This window comes from Cydia splendana, chromosome 5 (genome assembly GCF_910591565.1).
Source record: "Cydia splendana chromosome 5, ilCydSple1.2, whole genome shotgun sequence".
In the NCBI taxonomy this organism is placed as follows: Eukaryota; Metazoa; Arthropoda; class Insecta; order Lepidoptera; family Tortricidae; genus Cydia; species Cydia splendana.
In genome coordinates, this window is record NC_085964.1 from 11,883,605 (window position 1) to 11,904,941 (window position 21,337).

The window sequence follows — 21,337 nt, forward strand, 5'->3', positions numbered from 1 at the left end:
AAATTAATTAATATTGTCCTTCGCTGCCTGAAACACAGGGAATCCTAGTTCAGGCATTTGTAAAGCACTTGTCTATATATAAATTCTTAGTCTTTAAGAACAACCACTGTACTATACTTTTCTCAATAAATTATTTGTATTTGTATTTTGTACATAATTAACAATACAATACAAGTACAATTTAGAGTAGGCACCTAAAACTATAGGGAAATTCTAATATACACTAAATTTCAAAGAAAATTGTTTTTTTTTTTTCAAAGAAATTTATATAATATTACAAATACTTATCATTTTATTTTACCAAACCATATTTTTGAAGTTTGTTATTCGCATTTGTTTACGAGTATTGTATGCACAGGTTTAAAAATGCAACTATTCAACAGTGCAAACGTAAAGGAAGTTCAGCAAAAGGGCCAGTTGATTTCGGTTTAAGTACTTGGTTTTATGCCCAACGTAACTTTATGTATTAGCTGTCTGTAGGTATTAGGACAGTAAGCAGGTATTATGTTATTAATAGTAATGACTCTACAAACGCTTTGAAAGACTTATAATATGTAGGGGTGGACTAAGGATTTTGTAGATTGTAGAATTTTAAAAGTTTGATATGCAATTCTCATTTAGGTAAATCGACTATTTGAAACACAAACAAGGTACATGTTTTTCCTGCCTTGTCTATTATTCACAAGAGATTTAATCCTCATAAGTCGCCGTGCTGCAAGTAATCGAATCAGTGACGTCAGACCAGATTTGCTTTCTATAGGCAAAAGTTAACACATGAGCCGGTGCGAGTCACTGATCTCGTCGGGCCCGTCGAATCGAATTAAGTTGACGTGTGACGAAAGGGCTGATATTGCGAACGGAACAGTGCTGGCAAGTGATCGCTTAAGACAAACCAGTAAAGAGTGATATCTAAATCCGCACAAGTACCTGTCACGGTCACGTTTTCTGGTTTAAAGGCTGATTTAGACGGCGCGCGAACTCGCATGCGATTTTAGTTACATTGCGGACTGTTGGTTACGTCCAATTCAACCGACCGATCAAAACCCGCAATGGTATGAAACTCGCAGGCCAGTTCTCGCATCGTGTAAATCAGCCCTAAGTCGAACTGTGGCTGTGGTCGGAAAGTATCTTGTAATAACGGCGAAGGAGGCGACGGGCGCCGCGCCCGTGCCGCGGTGACGAGCGCGGTGGACATCCATCACGGATTCACCACGCCGGTCAATTAGCCAAAGCCGCAGGCGCCGCTACGCCCGGCGGAACTGATTTCCATCTCAGATCTCGTTTGAACCCTCACAATGCATCGTTCGCTTCACTAATAAGCACGCCTATTGTTCACATATGATCAACATTTGTTTATTTCTATTCAATTTCGACAAAGTCGATGACATATTGATTTTTGAGGGGGTCGTTGGTATCGGTAATAAGAGAAGATAATTAAAGAAGTGCGTAGGCGCCGGATTGTGTAAAAGTCGATTTGTTTTAAAGTATACCTAAACTTGTATTGTCCCACTCACCTCGTTTCCGATAGTCGTCTAGCGAAGTTTAGGGATCACTGGGCATTGACGCCTAACTTGTTAAACTTTGATAAATATTTGTAGCTTTGTTTATTTGAAGATTATTTTATAGATGTATTGTTTGATTTGTTTGTTTCACGCATGAGACGTGAGTGCGTGGTGTCGGGTTGAGCGCGCGACTGGGCGGGCGGCGAGCGGCGACGGGCGGCCGGCGCTCGGCTCGGGCGGATCTACTTCACTAAAATAGCCCCACACCTGCGGCACCACAGACTGCGACCTCTCGGTTAACTGATGCCGCCTCAAATAATCATATTGTCGGTTACCGGCACCGCTCTACCTGCGGGTTGGTTAATTGGGTACTTTATCTTTTCGCTCCATATTAAAGTTAATATAAATAGAATGCTTATTATTTTATATCTCACTTATCACCTTTATATCGTGAACTAATTTGATACATTTGAATATGTTACAAAAAGTTAAATTAGGTAGGTATATAAATATTTTAAATATATTATAGAGAATGTAAAATATCGACGAACGAATTGGAAGAAACTAAAAACTTTTGTTAATGTATAATTTTTTTTTTTTAATGAGTGCCACATCGACAATGTTGCAAACACCAAACACCGTGTTTAAAACCCTTTGCTTGACATCAGGAAACATTTAACAACACATCTACTCGAACTTTTTACTAATTTTAGCCTCTATGCGAAGGAACGTTTAAAACGCATCTTAAAGTTACTTTAACTAAAATATATTTGTTTTTTTTATTCTATTCTATTTTTTTGTGAGGGTTAAAAAGGTGGTAGGTAAGCCAATTGAGTTATTCTCTCTACTTAGTAACTTTTTAACAGAGTTTAATATGAGTCAGGAAAGCATAAAAATGCCAGCGACAGTTATTATAATTTTATTGCTGCTCGTGTAACCCATAAACGCCGTTCTCTAACCGATTGCCTTGATGTGGTTGGAAGTACTGGAGGTTACCAATTCGACTGTTTTTTGTGTCCCGCCGAGTTTGTTGCCGGTTCCATATTGGGATACCCTCCTCCAATTGAGGGGGGATTTAAATCTTCTCGAGGCAGAGGTGTAGGGCTGGAGCCGGTGTAGCTTTATTTGACGTTCATAAATAAAATAAAATAAGCCTACTTGAATAATAAACTATCTTTATCTCTCTCTTTATAGGAAATTTTCTATGGGAGGGTAAATTTTTTTTCGCGATTTCGGGCTTGGTCCCATAGTAAAAGCTGCTTAGTATAATCCCAAAACCTCCCTGTCAACGGGGATGCAGTTATTTTTTTCCACCGTGTATAATATTATGTATGTCATGTATATATATTTGTTTGGCACGCTCTACAGCCCAGACGGGTTAAGAAATTTAATACATTAGGCATCGTTTGTTTTAAATATGGGAGTGACCTAGATAATCATAATTATTTATTTAAACTTTATTGCACCAAAAAATACCTATACAACAATGTACAAATGGCAGACCTAATGCTAAAAGGACATAGAGTCAGACCAAGAATAGTCTGCAGCGGATTTGATAGTCCACGCAGTGAAAGTGTTATTTTAAACGTCAAACTTCTATGAAATTATGACGTATAAATGACACTTGCACTGCGTGGGCTATCAAATCCGCTGCAGACATTTTTTGGGCTGACTCTACCAACACAACACAATGAACATAATTAAATAATGTTTATTTATTGAAAAAGTGTGTAATAGGTATGGTATGACCAGAGAGCGAAACTTTGGTGCCGATGACGTCATTATGACGTTAAGTCGCATATAGGATGTTTTTTTTAAAACAACATTGTAACACCTCAATGATTCTTAATAATGATAATATAATATATATATAATTGTTTATTTATAAAAATGCTTGGTAATTTACACAAAAAATAAAAATAAAAATAATATTCGAAGCTATCATAAAATTTGTTAAATCCATGTTAAAATCATATTGTGTCATTTTCTCTCCTTCTCGTTCAATATGCTTTGTTGTTTTCAAATGTTTCTCTATATTGCTTGCTTTTGCTGTTAAATTTTGGTCACAGCAGGAGCAGTAAGTACATTTTTTCATTTTATACAATCAGAAAAGGAAATTTCTGCAAATACGGCTGCATAGACTCAATAGCGACTTCAAACAAGAATATTTCGGTTATATTTTACTAATAATAAAAAAATAAGTAAACAGAAATTGGTTGTCATTTCCAACAATCTTGTTTTTAACATGACAAAGACATTTAGTTATGTTTTTATACGTGGCCAGTACGTATAAAAACTCTCAACTCAAGTTTCAATATCAGTAAACTAAAGAGGCTAATAAGTTGTTATTTGATTAAGTATCTATAATCTAGATAACAACAACACTCTGTATTTAGCTTGACGTCATACGTCTGTCGTCGGCACCAAAGTTTCGCTCTCTGGGTATGACCGTATGTACAGTTACCACACGGGATTGTTATGCCATTTAGGTTTCTTGTAAATTGGAAATTCTATAGCGTAAGTATTGAACAACCAATTTAGCTAGGACCCTAAATGGCGCAACAATCGCGGAGCGTGATGGCACTATACTCGTAATCTAGGAGTACCTATATTATTGGTTCGGGTTAGGGTTGTAAAAAAACGGTTTTTATCTGACTTGAAAAAAAAAACATGAAAAAAAAAACCGTGAAAAAAAACCGTTTTTTTCTGGAGTACGTTATTTTTCAAAAGTATGAAAACTCAAAATTTGCAAGGCAGTTAATACTTTTATACGGTTGTTTTACTTGTTTTAGACTTTATGTTAACCATTAAACCAATTTAATTTAACAACTTTGATTAAAAACAACATAAATGAAATCTGTAGTGGTAGTTATCGCAATTTACTGTTACTGTAAAAAAAACCTAATTTAGAAAAAAAAAAACCATGGTGCCAGGTTTTTTTTCATGTTTTTTTTTCATAAATTAAAAAAAAAACATTTGTTTTTTTTTTCTATTTGCAACCCTAGTTCGGGTACGATAAGTATCTGTGAAGACTTACCAGGGTCATCATCGGTGAGCGTGGAGAGCGGGCGCAGGTGGTCGAGCGAGTCGGCGCGGGCGAGCGCGTCGGGCGCGGCGCGCAGCGGGGCCGCGGGGGTGGGCGCCGGCGCCGCGCCGCCGCCGCCCTCGCTGCGCAAGAACACCAGCTCCACTGCGCCGTCGGACGGGAACGATGGGTCTGTTGAAGATCAAAATGGGTTAGTGGTCTTCGTATATTTTCTGAAATAGTTATTTACGATACAAGTGCGGAAAAGAGGAAATTTGAAACGAGTGGCGATAAATTAAAACACGATCGAAGGGAGTGTTTAAAATCGACACGAGTTGCGAATTACCGTTCGCACGAGTGTATACATTAGGCTTTAGGCTAAAAGGGTTCGAGGCAAAAAAAATGTTGAGACTTAATATTTAGATAAAGACTTTTAGCTTTTAAATATGTAGTCTTTTAATAAGGTTATCAGCTCCAAGACTTCCAAGAGTCTAGGCTCTTAAATAGTACTAGGCTCGGGGGCTACAGAGCTAAATAGGCTTTTAGTCTAATAAGGCGTCGAGAGATGAGGCGAGCCCTAAAAAAGAGCTAAAAGGCTCAAGTCCTTAGGAACCACTACTCCCTTCGGTCGTGTTTTAATTTATCGCCACTCGTTTCGAATTTCCTCTTTTCCGCACTTGTATCGTAAATAACTATTTTACATTCATTTAGGTTTCTGCTCATTCAACGTTCGTTGTTAACGGAATATTTTTTTGTATTTACTTTCGTATACAGCGCCACTAGCACCATCCCACTAATCTGGTTAAACCTGGAGTTACCATGGTTACCAGTACAATTTGACACTAGGTTAACGGTTTAACGGGTTAACCTCGGGTTACTGGGATGGTCCAAGTGGCGTTTACCTATAAATATGTATTTATATTTACGTCTACAATTTAATTCCACTTAGTAAGTAGGTACCTACAACCTACAACTAATTTTAAACTCTTCTTTGCAATGCTACTAAAGAGTAGTTAAATACTATCTATAGGTATATACAGTGGAACCTGGATAATTGCAATCTCAAGGGACCGGCCATTTTTTGTCAATTAACCAGGTTTTTCATTTAAGCAGGTCGTGTCAATTAACGAGGTTCAAGAAATCGTTGTGTCAATTATAGAGGTTTTCATTAATAGAGGTTGCGTTCTGACAAATTTCTTTTATGGAGGTGCAAATAACCATTGAAAGTAGATTTACACGCTTAAATTCTGGGTTTCTGTTCTATATATTGCTTCTGTCTATACTTGTACTTTTGCACTACATTAATTACTACTTTATTATCTTATTAATCATTTGGGTTTAAAAATTCCCTTGAATTGTAGAAGAAAGTCTTATTAGAATGTAAAAAGCATACTTTGTTTTTGATCAAATCAAAACTATTTCACCTACTACAGGCTGTGATAGATACCCAATAAATAAATTGAATTCTGGATGAAGATATAAATAAAATGATCATTGCTATTAAAATATTGTTTCTGCTGTCTACAATTACATTATTTCAATTACAGAGGTAATAAGTAAGACTCGTTTCAATAATAGAGGTAAAAAGAAAAGCAAAAATAACGGATTTTTTTAGCACAGTGTCAATTATAGAGGTCTTAGTTGCGATGTGGTCAATTACAGAGGCAAAATTACGAAAAGCACTAAAATCTAAATTGCAATTATAGAGGTTCCAAACTTTCAATTATAGAGGCCTTTTGGTCTCAAGGGACCGGGACCGGACTTTTGGTTGCAATTATTGAGGTTTTCCATTTATCCAGGTGCCAATTAACCAGGTTTCACTGTACTTAATTTAAGCCTGATTCTTAGGTTAGATTTTTCAAAAATAATCTTTCCTTTGCATTTACATATTCATAAAACCTATATACATACCTACATAATATTAATTAACACAAATCAGTTTTAGATATACATATGTACTTACATAGTTATGTATGTTATGTGCATACTAGCGCAACGAGTTTACGCGAATGACCATTAGGTGGCGTTATCACAAGCTCAATGTTTCATATGAACTAAGTTTGACCGAAACGCTTTTTTCATGCACAAGAAATATTCAGATCGTGTGATAGGTGGCGCTGCCAAGGCGCTATATGGTAAAGCGTAGTGATGATGAGTTGGAGTCAGACTTCGCTAAGTGTACAGGTCAAGTGCTACGTCAAGTATTGTACTGCCACTGTGCCATTATAGCGCAGCGCGGTGATATATTGTCACAGATGAGGTGACATTGGGATCGGATAGCAATTGCAGCTGCATCACTACTGCGGTCTCTACGTGGTATCATGACGAGTGAGTGATAGGAATGAACGTTCTAATCGGCAGTAATGCGGCTACGAATGACACTCATTTTATCAAGGATAATACAGTGACAACGTCCACGTGAAGGCCACAGAGGACACCTTAAAGGATGACTCACGTTAGACCGGGCCGTGTCCGGGCCGGAGCTTCCGCGGCGCTTACTTTTCTATGACATGACAGGCGATCACGTGATGCTTTCCATAGAAAACGATGCGCCGGAAGCTCCGGCCCGGACACGGCCCGGTTTAACGTGAGTCATCCTTAAGTCAGTGCAAGCGAAGCTTCGGACTCTATATTAAAAGGCGGGGTTACACGATTATCACTCTGGATACGGTTGTACAAGCCGCTCCAGTCTATAAGCGAGATAGCGCTCTGAACGTATATAGTGATGTCCCACTCGCACTCTGGAAACGCATTCATTATGTGTGTGTTGTGTGGTCGAACTGGTGCTTGGTGAAGGAGAGCGTGTGGTCAGCGACGGCACACGTGTGGAACTGAGTGGTTATATCTCTCGCGTCGCATGATGGTAGTACGTATGAATGACTTCAGTTCACTTTTACATGGAGTAGCTATACTTTATATATATTATTATACTCTTTGGGAGTAGATATAGCTGTCATGTAAAATGTTTGTAGACATTTTTTGGAAGTTTAGTGCATTAAGTTATATAGAATTGTACAGTGAGCTGCGAAATTGCATGGAGAAATTATGAATGAATTCATTGATAAATTCGCCATGCACTTTTACGGCTGATGGTACCTACGTAATAAAAATATGGTAAAAAACATATTTAGTAAATTATTTTTCAAATGAAGACCAATCAAGAGTGGAGCCAATTAAAACTCGAAGGAACTGTGATAGGGACAATCATTCGACGCGAGACGTATAGAATATGTACATCAAGGCATCGTTACCGTGCGCGGCGTGATCCAGCTGCTGCTTGGTGAAGGAGAGCGTGTGGTCCGCGACGGCGCACGTGTGGAACTGGCACGCGAACACGAGCCGCCGCTGCTGCGCCTGCGCCGGTCTCCTGTACGCTCGCACCAGCACGTCGCCTCGCAGCGCCAGGCGGCCCACGCCCACGGTCCAGCCGCCGCCGCTAACCATGTACAAGCCTGAAGGAAATAGTGCTCTTAGAAATGTGCTGTACAACAATAAAAGCGTTGATCGATTGAAAATGTGCCAGTGTAGGTACATATTGTGACTTTAGAACAAGGATTATTAGGGATGACTCACGCTACACCGGGCCGGAGCTTCCGGTGCTTGGTTTTCTATGAAAAGCACCTCGTGATCAGCCGTCATAGAAAATGACGAGTCGCCTCGGCCTGGGCCCGGGCCGGTCTAGCGTGTCATCCTTTACCGTCTCTGAGAGTAGTGAAATTGAACCCTTGCACTTCAGACCCCTTAAGTGTAAGCAGAATATAAGTAGGTACATAGCCTACATAGGTATGTTAGGTGATCGTGTATTAAATACGTTCAGAGTGATAATTACATGATAAAAAAGTGCAACATTGATTGATCCATCCTTGATTTATAATTGCGATATCGATATCCGTTAGTCATTTTAATAGAGCCAGTGCTAGCGCCCCGGCCACGTTCCCATGGGTCAAGTGGAGCGGCGACTCGTTCTAAATAGCACAGAAGCAAGTTTGTTTACCCGAGGTATAGACGCAGACGAAGTTCTCGTAGATCTTCAGGAAGGCGATGGTGGGCTCCGAGGCCGGAGCCAGTGCGCCGGCCACGCTCACGTGCGTCAGGTGCAGCGGCGCCGCGTTCACGCGGATCTGCCCCGCCAGCAGGCCAGCAAATGTGTCGATGTACCTGTGACAATGCAAAACATTAGTACAGTTCATTGTATGGGCCCACAACTTACGGTTGCAACTTTGTTTTTAATGTGCAATGGTCATACGTCTTAACCACCAACTTACAATATGGATTCATGGTGCGTCGCTGCAGTTGTACCGCAAACAAGTACTTATACGTACCCAATGGGTATAAGGCGTCACTCGAGGGGTGAGCGGTCAAACCCATGATAAAGTCAAGATATTGATATGAACTATACAGGGTGTAATCGTTAAGTGTAGCCAGGCGATAATTCCGTAAATATAACAGATATCAGAAAACTTCAAATTGATATCGAAAGTGCGTTACCCAATGAGCAAAATTACATTAATAACTTTTTTTAAATAAAAGCAGAAATATCCCAAACATTAACTTCAAACCCCCCCATACATTTAGTACGACGACTCACCCCTCAAAGAACGTCGCTGTCGTAAGAGACGTAAGAGATAAAACTGCTTGAGATTCGTTATTTGCGATAATAAACTGTAATAAAATAATAAAACTACCGTTTATGAAATAATAAATCTAACATTTATTTTTTAAGGAAATACATTTTTTGTTTACAGTTGTTGCTCGAAGTGACGCCCTTCTTGTGCGATACATTGACGGGCCCTCTTAAATGTTTCCAAATGAACTTTTCTTTAAATTTGCGGTGTAATTAAAAAATAAATGTTAGATGTATTATTTCATAAACGGTAGTTTTATTATTTTATTACAGTTAGTTATCGCAAATAATGAATCTCAAGCATTTTTATCTCTTACAACACCGACGTTCTTTGAGGCGTGAGTCGTCGTACTAAATGTATGGGAGGGTTTGAAGTTAATGTTTGGGATATTTCTGCTTTTATTTAAAAAAAGTTATTAATGTAATTTTACTCATTGGGTAACGCACTTTCGCTATCAATTTGAAGTTTTCTGATATTTGTTGTATTTACGGAATTATCGCCTGGCTACACTTAACGATTACACCCTGTATTTGAGATGCGTTGAGTTCTTATTGAATAAAAAATATCTCGACTTATCGGGTTTGACTGCTCAACCTCTCGCACTGTTCTGTTGAATACAAATCCAGAACTGAAACTTATTCCTTACAAAAACCTCAAGAGTGAAGAACCTTAATACTTATTATTGCAGGTGTTAATAAAGTGCTGGCTAGGATTAAAATAGAGGTCGTTTCTATAGAGTGTTTTGGAACGTCATGCTATACAACTTTGTATACAGTGAAGTGAAGCAGATTTTACAAAGATACATATGTAGTACAGTGTACAGTCGCCATCAGATATAAGCGGCTAAGGCGCTCACAAATATTTGAACACGCCTCTATTGTCAGGGCATGGGAGTGCGTGTTCAGATATTGTGAACACCTTGGCCGCTCCGATATATCTGATGGCGACTGTATAAAGTAGTGCATATATGTCATCTAGTAGTTGTTGTGGTGTTACCTCTTGTTGGAGGGCAGGTGGAAGACGGGCACGCGGTCGTCGAGGTAGCGCCGCATGGCGTACCGGTCCAGTGCGTGCTCGGGCGCGCCGCAGATCGCAGAGTAGTGCATATACGCCGCTACCAACACGCCCAGTCGTTCTCGGTTGCCCCTGTCACAGATAAATATATGCATGTTAATTATTTTAATATGAATTAATCACCCTAACTCTTATACACCGAACCAACTCAACATTAAGCAACTATTAGCGGTCAGCCCTTCTCGGAATATTTCGTGAATGCATTGAGCTCAGTACCTACAATTTACGCCACACACAGGAATAATAGTTAATACCAGACGAGCAGTAAGGCACCGTTCCGCGGGTGCGCGGGCAACCTTTATGCTGGAGTTCAGTCGCTCAAGCAGACCGTCCCGCCCAGCGATATCACAATAGGAACATAGACGACATGGATACTACGTTCCGCGATGCGAAGCCTGTCAGCTTTCTATAACGTCCCCACTCAGCTTAGAGCTCGCATGCGCCCAAAAATACACAGCTTATGTAGAGCAAAGGAATAGTTACCAGGCGAGTAGTACAGCTACGTTCCGCGGGTGCGCGGCGAGCCAGCTCTCGATGTGCTTGCAAGCGGCGCACAGTCGCTCCAGCGGCGGCGCTAGCGTCCCCGCCCAGCCCAACGCTCGCGCGCGCCCAAATGCCGCACGCGCATCTCGCCCCGCTCCGCTGCCGTCGCTACAGCTCACCTCAAACACCTGGAATGTGCGACATATTTGTTTAACATCAGCTTGTTTACATGGTAATCATGTATAATCTTCTGGATCTTGATCATTTATGGATCTGAAAAATACTGTTAATCACACTTTTATGAATAATTGTTTATATGCGCATTGGTTATATGCTTGTTGGTGAGCAAGTGAGTATGTGTGCGGCTTGCGCTTTGGCGTACGCGTCGCGGTCGGGCAGATGCGGCGCCAGCATGCGCTCGGCTACATAGCACTAGTCAAGTCATCCTGATGGCCAGCTAATATTTTGAGGACAAATTTAAAAGTGGAAAAATTACTATCTTGGGTGAGACTTGAACTTACGGCCTCTGGATAAGCTTTATAGCATCGTTCGCAGACGTTTCTGCTTGTTAAAGATTTAATTTTGTGGATAAGTTACAAACAACACTAACCATGAAATGTTCGCCGTGCTTGTTGGTAAGCATGTGCGCGGCCTGCGCCTCAGCGTGCGCGTCGCGGTCGGGCAGGTGTAGCGCCAGCATACGCTCGGCCACGTAGCACAGGTCCAGCCGCCCTGCGGACCCGCCGACGGGGAAGCTCGCTGACCGCGCGCCAGTCTGGGAAGAAAAAAATAACACGATGTAATTCATGTCTTTGCAATTATTTGTAAAATTTTGTATCTTTCTAACAAACATATTATTATGTCACAGTCACTGATAGAGACTTTAGAGACAAACGACTGTCAAGGGATTGTTAGATTTGACAAACGTTTAAGACGGAATAATACTTTAAAGGTGACAGTCCATTTCCAACGACAGCTGCACTACTGTTAATTTTATACGATGGAAATTGACAATAACACCGACGCGTTCAGTACCAGTAGTGCAGCTGCGGTCAGAAATGGAATGTTACCCTAACACCGACGCGTTCAGTACCAGTAGTGCAGATGCGGTCAGAAATGGACTGTCACCTTAAGTCTGTTTACAATGAAATAAATATTACGATTACGATTTTAACAAATAGGTACCGTGTTCAATGAATTCATTAAAATAAATGTAGAGTGCTTGTGCGTGATGTAGTTAGGTACAGTGTTCAAGATTATCAAGTAGGCACGATAACGATGTTTACAGGTAATTGACGTAGTAGGTATAAATAAGTTAAAGTGTCACGATAAAGATAAACAACGGGAAACCCTGTGAGCAAAACTCATGTGTGTTACCATTTTTCAGATTTCAATAAATTCGCATTTTGTCTTATCGTCGTTGCGCTTTCCAAATCTGATATGTGCGAGGTGTCAATCGAATGAATTAATACCTTATGTGTTTCGTTGCTAGGTACCTATTTGTCAATCAAAAATCGAACACATATCAGATTTGGAAAGCGCAACGACGTTATATCTCCTACACATCTCCTACCTATTTACGAAGAGCATTTAATAAGATCTTTGGAACCACTGATAAGAAAATCATAGATAACATCAACCATCAACCAACTGTAGCGTCCGGTGTCGTATGATATCACGCAATCTATCATTCCGTTCCCTTTTAATATCTATATTACCTACGTACTTGTAGCTAGGTAGGCAGGTAGAGGTACATAATAATATCCAACCTTTTAGTAATATTTGCCCTTCCCTGTCTGAATACATGTTCGTTCCAAGTCCCTAAATATAACAGAATTCTTTTATTTCCTCAGGGACTTCTTCACACTTCGTGTTGGAGCGGCGAAGCCTCGAGCAGGGTAAAATAGGACACTTCGTGTTGGAGCGGCGAAGCCTCGAGCAGGGTAAAATAGGGAAAGTTTCGTGTAGGTATAAATTTACCCAAAAACTTTTCTGTTATGGTGAGAGTTAGGATTGAATTAAAGTTAGCCTATTACATATTAGTAAAAGAAAAGTTTTAAAATAATTTACTTGTTGTTTTCAAAATAGGTACATATTTCATTCTGTATATTCTTCGATATTATCCTGCTCTTTTTCTTGCAATATTTGCAATGTGTACCATAGCTAGCTAAATAAACACAAAAAAGACCGAGGCACCTTTTTTTCATAGGCTACTCACTTTAGGTTTAGGTATGCCTTACTAACAGAATTTATGAAACATAGGTACCTATTAATTAGTTACATTCAGATATGGCCTGGCAAATATCAACAAAATAGAATGGTAATTTCAAATATATTGACTCATAGACCCATCTTAGACTATTACGGGCAATATAAGGTAAGTGTACACTTACGGAAATACGGTCTTATAACTTATAAGATAAAAAATAATTATTGATAAACTTCAAAATGGAGTTAATTAGAATACCCGTATTTTTGAGAAATCTCTCAGGAATGTACCATGAAATTAACGTAGTTGAAATACACTGTGTAGTATTTAAACTTATATTACCTACTGCTTATACTGATTCGGCAGCTTATAAGTCGAAAACTATGTACTTATTTTAAAAATAATTAAAAATACTGGCCGCGTAGCCAAGATGCCAATCGCTTACGCTCCGTAGCGATCGAAACGCAACTGTCACTGTCACACTAATATGGAAGAGTGATAGAGACATAATGCTTTTCGTTGTCGAAGCGATAGCGATTGTAACCTTGGCTAGGCCGGCTGAACATTTATAAAGCAGTGTTTAAGTTTAAGCCTGTTCTTCAGACACTCTCCGAAATTATCCAGTAATTCCGGCTGCTTAACTTACTTGAAGTTAATTAGTCTAATAAAACCTGAGTGTTTCTTCGCGGCCTCAGATCTTATCCCAGATTACGGCGGTTATATAACGCGGCCTTGGATGTTCTGCAGTCTCCGGGGCGTGGAAATGAGGTAGGATCAGCTGTCAGACTAATAACGTACCTACCTATACCTACCTATACGAAACTTACGCTCAGTTACGCCACAATAGGGTATTTTACTGTATTTAAAATAAATTATTTTACACCATGCATGAAATAAAACACCAGAAGATTATTAGAGAAACGTAGACAGCAGTTATATTTAGGCACAATTTCTATTTTAAAACCCGTATAAAACTATAAAGAGTAGGTAATGTGATTGTGACGTCACATGATGACTGGAAACTGATTTGACTAGTAGTCAAATACCATATTTCCTACCCAAATTGTACATAGTAGGTAGGTGAAATTATACATTTTAGTAGACCGGAAACTTTAAAATGGGTTGGAATAATTGGAATTTGTTATCGGAACGATTACTTAGTACCAAGAAATGGAATCTAACGTCTTATCAGTTGTGATTATGAAATTCTGTGTTTGTAAACAAAGCGATCTAATAATAACATTTCATTGAAACTTCTGAAAATGCTTCTTAAATTGGTGTTTATCAATTTGCAACAAACCATTTAATTTGACAGTTATTAAAATTAAATAAATTGGATAAGAATGACTAAAAGTTTTAAGATGTGTGTATGTACTTACATATAATGTACAATACATAATATTATAACATAAACTATAATTACTTATAAATTACCAAATAATCAGATCTTTGCCTACATATAACTGTAATATTTAATTACTAACAGATATTTGAACAGGCTGTTAATAAATACAAGTAACGGATATATTCTATTTTAATCACCACACTCAATTTAGTAGCGTTGACAGCTTTCATCTAAACATGTTAATTTCCGTGTTCACGTCAACCTGTCTCCATTGAACAGGTCTCAACTATTACTATTATTACAACCAATTATGTTATAATACGTCATTTAGTCACAAATTAGTTTGTAATTTACATAAACAGTTGTGGTAAAATTACGTAATAGGTAGTACATTACGATACAAGTGCGAAAAGTAGGAAGTAGTAGGAATTGCGAATTACCTATCGTACAACGTTTTACATTAGGTACATATGGCTTTTTAAATTTTCGGCCAGCACCTTATGTACTGTAAAATTAGATAAGAATTACGGCAACACTTAACTAGCGGCAATAGCAATAAGTTTATGGCAAAAATTTCATTTTAGGTACAAGCTTTTATCGCTGACTGTACTTTTCTTTCCACAGGCAACTAATACTCATCCAGACAATTCTGAAAACCCCAAACACAATTAGGTTTCGTTGTTTTATCACATAGTTCCTATGGCCACCTCCGGTCTCCATCATCAGATCAGCTCGATGACACCATAATATTGCATTGTCATCCGACTTACGTAAGTGGGTCAAACAGATCAGTGTGTTATGTCTTTCCTGTAGACATACACAAGAGTTAAGGGCTATAAAGGTTAATTTTCTTATTTAACCCTTATCCACGTGAAAAGGTCCTCCTTTTATTTAGAGAACTATGATAAAATCATTGCTTACATGCCCACAAGCTGTTAACTATTGCCCACAGGAGAGAAAAATGTACTGTTCGCGATAACACACTAGTTTTCTCTCCTGTGGGCAATAGTTAACAGCTTGTGGGCATGTAAGTAATGATTTTATCATAGTTCTTTAAATAAAAGGAGGACCTTTTCACGTGGATAAGGGTTAAATAAGAAAATTAACCTTTATAGCCCTTAACTCTTGTGTATGTCTACAGGAAAGACATAACACAGTGATCTGTTTGACCCAAGTATGCAAAATTTCAGCTCAATCGGAAACCGGCAAGTGGATCAAATTTAACTTGCAAGATTTGATTACAGACAACGGTCAGGTGAAAGTAAATAAAAGCTTGTAATAAAGACGGACACTTATTACTTATAGGATTTATGAAAACCCATGTTTTGCTCTTCGTTCGTCATTCATTGCTATTGGATGTATACTGTAATGTTGGTTCATAATTATAAACATTACTTAGGGGCTATTCATAAATTACGTCATTTCAAATTAGGGGGGGGGGTCTGGACATCGGATGATGGTAGCATGACGTAGGAGGAAACGGGGTCGTACGAAGCATGATTTTTGGATGATTTTAGGGGGGGGGGGGTCAAAAATCCTCAAAAAACGATGACGTAATTTATGGACAGCCCCTTAGGCACGTGCAGTCAGCATCAATAGTAGCGTATGAATAGACGCGCCAAAAGGATCTGCCACCCTGGGACACTTTTCCAAATAGAGATATATTCTTATCTCTACATTTCGTGTTCCAAAGTATCGATTACAGTCTAATTTGTTCTACATAAATACAGAGAGAGATATAATAAATAACTCTTTTTGTTATGGTATTAGAGAAAATTAGATACTTTTGTCGCGTAGTCTGTTCCGTTACTTTTGATGCTGACTGTATATTCTGCTGAAATTGGGAAAATTATTAGCTGTTGTAGGGCTAAACTGTACCTAAATAAGTACCGTAAAATGGGGTGAGTAGGTGCAAAACTGACATTCAAACCTCGATAACATTTTATTTTTAGATATGCAAACTGAATGGTGTATATAATAAGTGTTCCGGACGTTTGTATTTTAGTTTTTATTTTATTTTGGGTAGTTCCATTTCATAACTTTGACGATAAAAAGGAAATCCCACCTCACCCCGTAGTCCCTCGTATTTGGGGTGAGTTGGATTTTCATACAAAGGTGATTTTGGAAGATTGTTGGTTCGATTTTTTTATTATGAGTATTACTATAGTTCCATTTTAAATTGGAATACATTATTTATGTAGCAGTGGCCTTAAAATCCCATCTCACCCCCCTTTCTTCCCTTCTCTCCCCATTCATAACTCAACTCTCCCCGCGAACTCTACTCACCCCATTTTACGGTACCTACATTAACTACCCTGTACGTACCTAAATATTTACTAGACAAACACTACAGTTCAAATAAGAAATACTGTGTCAAACAGTGACATGGAAATTCTCGTATTTCCATGTTTATATCTAGTCGGTGTCTAAATTAGAGGTCGTAGGCGCGACATAACTCCGAGAAAGTGACATAGGCGGAGCGTAGGCGCAGGGTTGTTGTTCCAATTATTTACCGAGCACAAGTGAGGCGAATGCACTGGGGTACCGATTTAAATGCGCTCTCCGATTGCCCATAATTGGCGCAGATACTGAGGTCATAGTTACACTGGTTTGTCTGCGCGTCGAGCTCGATTGTGCGCAGTCTGTATTAAAAGCAAAATAAGAAAATGGCTAGCACGCAAAGTAGAGCCTCGGGCTCGAGCCGCGACGCTAATCCGATTAGCGTAGTCATACCTTAAGCTTTGCTTATGTTCGACGTAAATTGAACCCATTGGAGCATAAAGACATTCATTTATACTGTCACCTAACTAAATAGTTGCTCAGCCGAGATAATGGCACGGACTACTGAAGATACAAGTGTGCAGTGTAGTCAAACCACAATACTTGTCTCTCTTTTTCTTGAGGCGTCGCAAGTAATGATGCACATTTGTTTTTATACTTGCTCAACGGAGACACGCGTTCAAGGGTGATTTGTCTTGCCGTACACAGTAATTATAATTATCTTACCTTACACACACAATAAACGCACATGTGACATCTTAATTCTGAACTTTTAATTTTCTTTTATGCAACTTGATGGATTAAGTTTGTTTCTTTTGTAAGTAGTAAATGTACTCACTTGATCCCTTCCAAATAACGCCCCGGCGGGAGTGGCTGGAGCGCTGACGGCTCGTGTCTGAAACAAGTAATAATGCGAATTTAAGTATAACACTTTGAACGAGTGAAAAACGAATGCCTAGAGCAAATGCTTGATTAAGTTCACCAGCAAGGTCGCAGCTGCTGTCATTAAAACGAAATCAAAAGTAGTAATATAATTCTCGAGCATTTTTTGCCGCTACACGACGGCTTTGATCAGACAGATGTATTTCATTACACAAAGAGAATAGCGCGCATTGAAGGGAAACGAAATGTAACGTTATGGTGAGAATATAAGTAACAGAGTTTGGTTTCATTACGGATGGGAATTAAAAATTATCATTTGGTAATTAGATATAAATAAGTAACAATCGTTTGTCCATGACTCCTGCCGTCCGTCTACGCTTGATGAGATAGTTACGATGGTAGAGCCATGCCACTCTACGGCCTCTAACTCCTCTAAGCCATCTCATCACCGTTGAAAAGCTTGTATATTATGTGTATAGAATTAGTATTTTACATGTCGAATACTTATTGTAACCAAAGGCCTTGAAAGCTCGCTCGGTGTCTAAGGTGAGTAGAGAGGGCCTCGATGCCTATCGCGATCGGATGGCCGCGTCAGCCCTATAAAACTGATAAATGAGTGTAGGAAAGGTGTGGCTTAAGTGATTACTGCAGTTTAAGGTCGGGTTATAGCCCCTCAGCTGGAAGTTTCATTAAGCTCCATTGTTATTACTTATTACACTAGCCTCATGGAACGCTGCAGGAAGTGAACGTACGCGTAAGTCGAGTAATTAACTATTTAATTAAAATGTACCTACCTTTGAATTGGTTTCATGAAAACTGATTTTCATGAAACCAATTCGGACATGGCGTTTTCTGAGAGAAAATACATATACATAATACGTAGAGGTACGTTTAACCTTAGAAAAATAATAATCGAGCAATCAGCAGCCGACTATGCAATATCCATAACATAGGATGTGAACAACTATTATACTTATATCAAATGTCGAATATTAGCGTAGGCGTCGTAAACGTTATGTCTCGAAGTGTTTTTTCACAACCAGCACAACAAGTTAGTTATTTCGTGTTTCATTCAAACTATTATTAAGCGGCCAGTGGGTAGGCCGGTTCATATTTTGGGTGTAAAGTTTACGACCCATAAATACACACCGTGGGCTTCCTCCTCGGGGCAGTGGCGACGCTTCGGGAGCGCGAGCGTGCGACATAGGCCTTTGTGTAGCTTCGCTGAAGATGGAATACTGCTCGCCACAGCGCAAACGCAAGGCGGTGCAGCGCGCGCGCAGCATCCGCGCCGTTCGCGGTCGGTTCTGCGCATCGCAAGCGGCGCATTCTACATATCGTCAGTCATTCATATTATCACTTAAATACTCGCTGTTTGTCTTTAGAACCAGTCATGTTACAAAATTTACTAGTTTTTTCCATCGTTTATCACAGCAGATGTAAACTAAAAACTTCCTAAAATAATTGAAATTCATTACCACTTCCTTCGAAACAAAACACCACTATTTCCTTAGAGAAACATAAACAAAGCAAGCTCTTTAGCTAAGACCGCAGGAACGTGCTGTGTGTGGGAACTAGCCTATCTCTAGAGGAAAAAGGCATCGCGTGCATAAAATGTTAAGGATGTTATGGCGTTTTCCATTGGGATGGTAGTGGGAGAGTCGGCGCCCGGGGGCGAGCGCCCCTGCACTGCGACACCCACGTGCACATTAACTATTACGCCGACTGCATTACTTCCTGAATCTTCTAGCATTACAAATTGAATATCTCGGATGTCACTCTTAGTCGATAGCTGCCAATTTTGAGATCCAGAGAGAACAAATTTGCTTTTAAATACTTATTAGATAATAGCAATTTTGAAATTAATGAATTAATGATTACTCAAATTTTAATTTCTAAAATAATAGAGCGTAAGAGACAGATGCGACTTTCTGAAAGGTATCCTATTGTCGGTTGTCGGTAAGGTCAATTTGGCTTTATTGAGTACTAAGTTTTTGCCTACCTTTTTACTTGAAAATTACACAATTGTTGAATACGGCTGTCGGAAACTCAGTAACTTCAAACGAATTCCCCTAGGCTCTTCACACCATGGTGTACTAATAGGGTGTAAACAGTGACACGTACAACGTATAACCCTGACCTTCCTCCACGCACGAGGGGTGAACGACCTCGGGGGTGCGGCTCGTCTAAATAAAAGATCGTCACATGTCGGAGAATGGCCACCGACTGCAGCCGAGACGTCCATTTATACTGATTCCGAGGTATGAGCCTGCTGTGATCACTAGCTTACAAAAGTTTCAGTAGGTACTAGGTAAGTGTTATGAAATGTGATTGATTGAAACGTCACATGCAGAATAAATGTTAGGGTATATTGCAATTTTGGTAACGAAATCACTTTCTTTGACAAATAACATTAGCTAAAGATATACAAAGCACAAAGTCACTAGTCCTTACACTATCTTCTATTAATCAAGTCTCATTAAAACCGTCATCACGTCCTAAGCGCTGAAAACTTTACTATTTACACACACAAGTACTTAGTCCGTTATGCATCCTTGCAGAAAAACAATTGTATCAAAGAGCTTGTGTGTCACAGAATCTAACTGTGTCAGTGTTTACTTAAACAGGGACAGACTTTGATCATATGATTTAACACATGCAAACACTTCATGTTTCTTTACGTTGAATACTTGCAAAATTACCCCTGAAGTTTGAAGAGGAGGATCATTAGCAGTTTTGTTTCTAGAATTATATTTACAACGAACACTGCAGATTAAACATTACCTACTATCACACAAGAAGATAATAAATCCACTGAAATTATTACACATATTGAAGTGATCAGGATTAATGTTTTCTTAGAACCATATTCGCTTTCGATTATCTTTACTGAAGTTTATTAGCATTATTAACGTTAAAAACTTTTCCACTGTTAACCTTTCCACATTCTTCACCTGAAACTTTTTTCACAGAACTTATTACTTTGAAAATAGCACTGGAAGCTGTATTTCAGGATCGGTCGTAATTAGGAACAGTATAATTTTCCGCGTGCGACCACGACGGGCGGTGCGTGGTGCGCGGAGCCGCCGCGGCGCGTCGGGAGCGGACTGAGCGTCGCCGCAGCGTCCCGGCGCTCTCGCCGCCGCGCTGGCGACGCGCGTTGCCTGGCAACCGCATCCTACCACGATAGATCATATCTCCTATCATACCGCAATCTTTAAAAAGGCACGTATCCTGCTAAGTGCAATGTTGTCAGCACTAGGTACTTTATTAGTTTCCTAAAAGCTGAACAGCACTCACGCCACTCGAACACACAACATGCAACGTCAATTTGGTAAAACGAATGTGCAAAAAAGTCACGCTTGCGTTCTATGAAATAAGTAGGTAACTAATTAATAACTATATTTGCATAAAATACAGTTGTATTGGATTAGTATAAGCACTTAATATAGTTAGGTACCCTACCTATTAGCTAACCTATAATAGGTAATTATTAATTATGAACAAAACAGGTTCTCGGTTCTCGGCTCCCACGGCAGCTGAAATACAAACATTTACCAATACCTCTAGCTATCGCATTGCATAGTAAACAAAAAGACGTAGCGTAGCACGCCACATACCTATGTGCACTACAAGCACTAATGGGATTTCCATGCGGCCCGCGAGCTTAATTAAGTTTCAAACAGGTACTTACGTGTGCAATATTGAAATGGGCGTTTATGTATAAATAAATCTGAAACATGTCTATATTTAGTGACAACCAATTAAATTAAAATCTCATTTTAATTTACATATTTGGTTTTAACGTCAGAACCACTACTCACGACCTACGCACGACTAGACTATTTTAAACTTTCAAACCTTTCTTGAAATTCAACATTTCTAATATTATGGTTTGTAAAAAGGATATAC

The 21,337-nt window shown here is 39.3% G+C and overlaps 1 protein-coding gene across 5 annotated transcripts in view; it reads right to left on the minus strand.

Annotated features, from left to right (window-relative positions):
* The window catches only part of LOC134790650 (tensin-1), a 127,563-nt gene that overhangs the window by 18,761 nt on the left and 87,465 nt on the right, over window positions 1–21,337 (minus strand). For all 5 annotated transcript variants that reach the window (XM_063761515.1, XM_063761514.1, XM_063761516.1 and 2 more), the window contains 7 exons: window positions 17,382–17,438; window positions 11,320–11,484; window positions 10,710–10,897; window positions 10,149–10,298; window positions 8,522–8,685; window positions 7,779–7,979; window positions 4,540–4,719 (listed from right to left, as the gene is read on the minus strand). In XM_063761515.1, coding sequence (XP_063617585.1) covers window positions 4,540–4,719; window positions 7,779–7,979; window positions 8,522–8,685; window positions 10,149–10,298; window positions 10,710–10,897; window positions 11,320–11,484; window positions 17,382–17,438 — 1,105 coding nt within the window. The remainder of the gene's footprint in view (window positions 1–4,539; window positions 4,720–7,778; window positions 7,980–8,521; window positions 8,686–10,148; window positions 10,299–10,709; window positions 10,898–11,319; window positions 11,485–17,381; window positions 17,439–21,337) is intronic.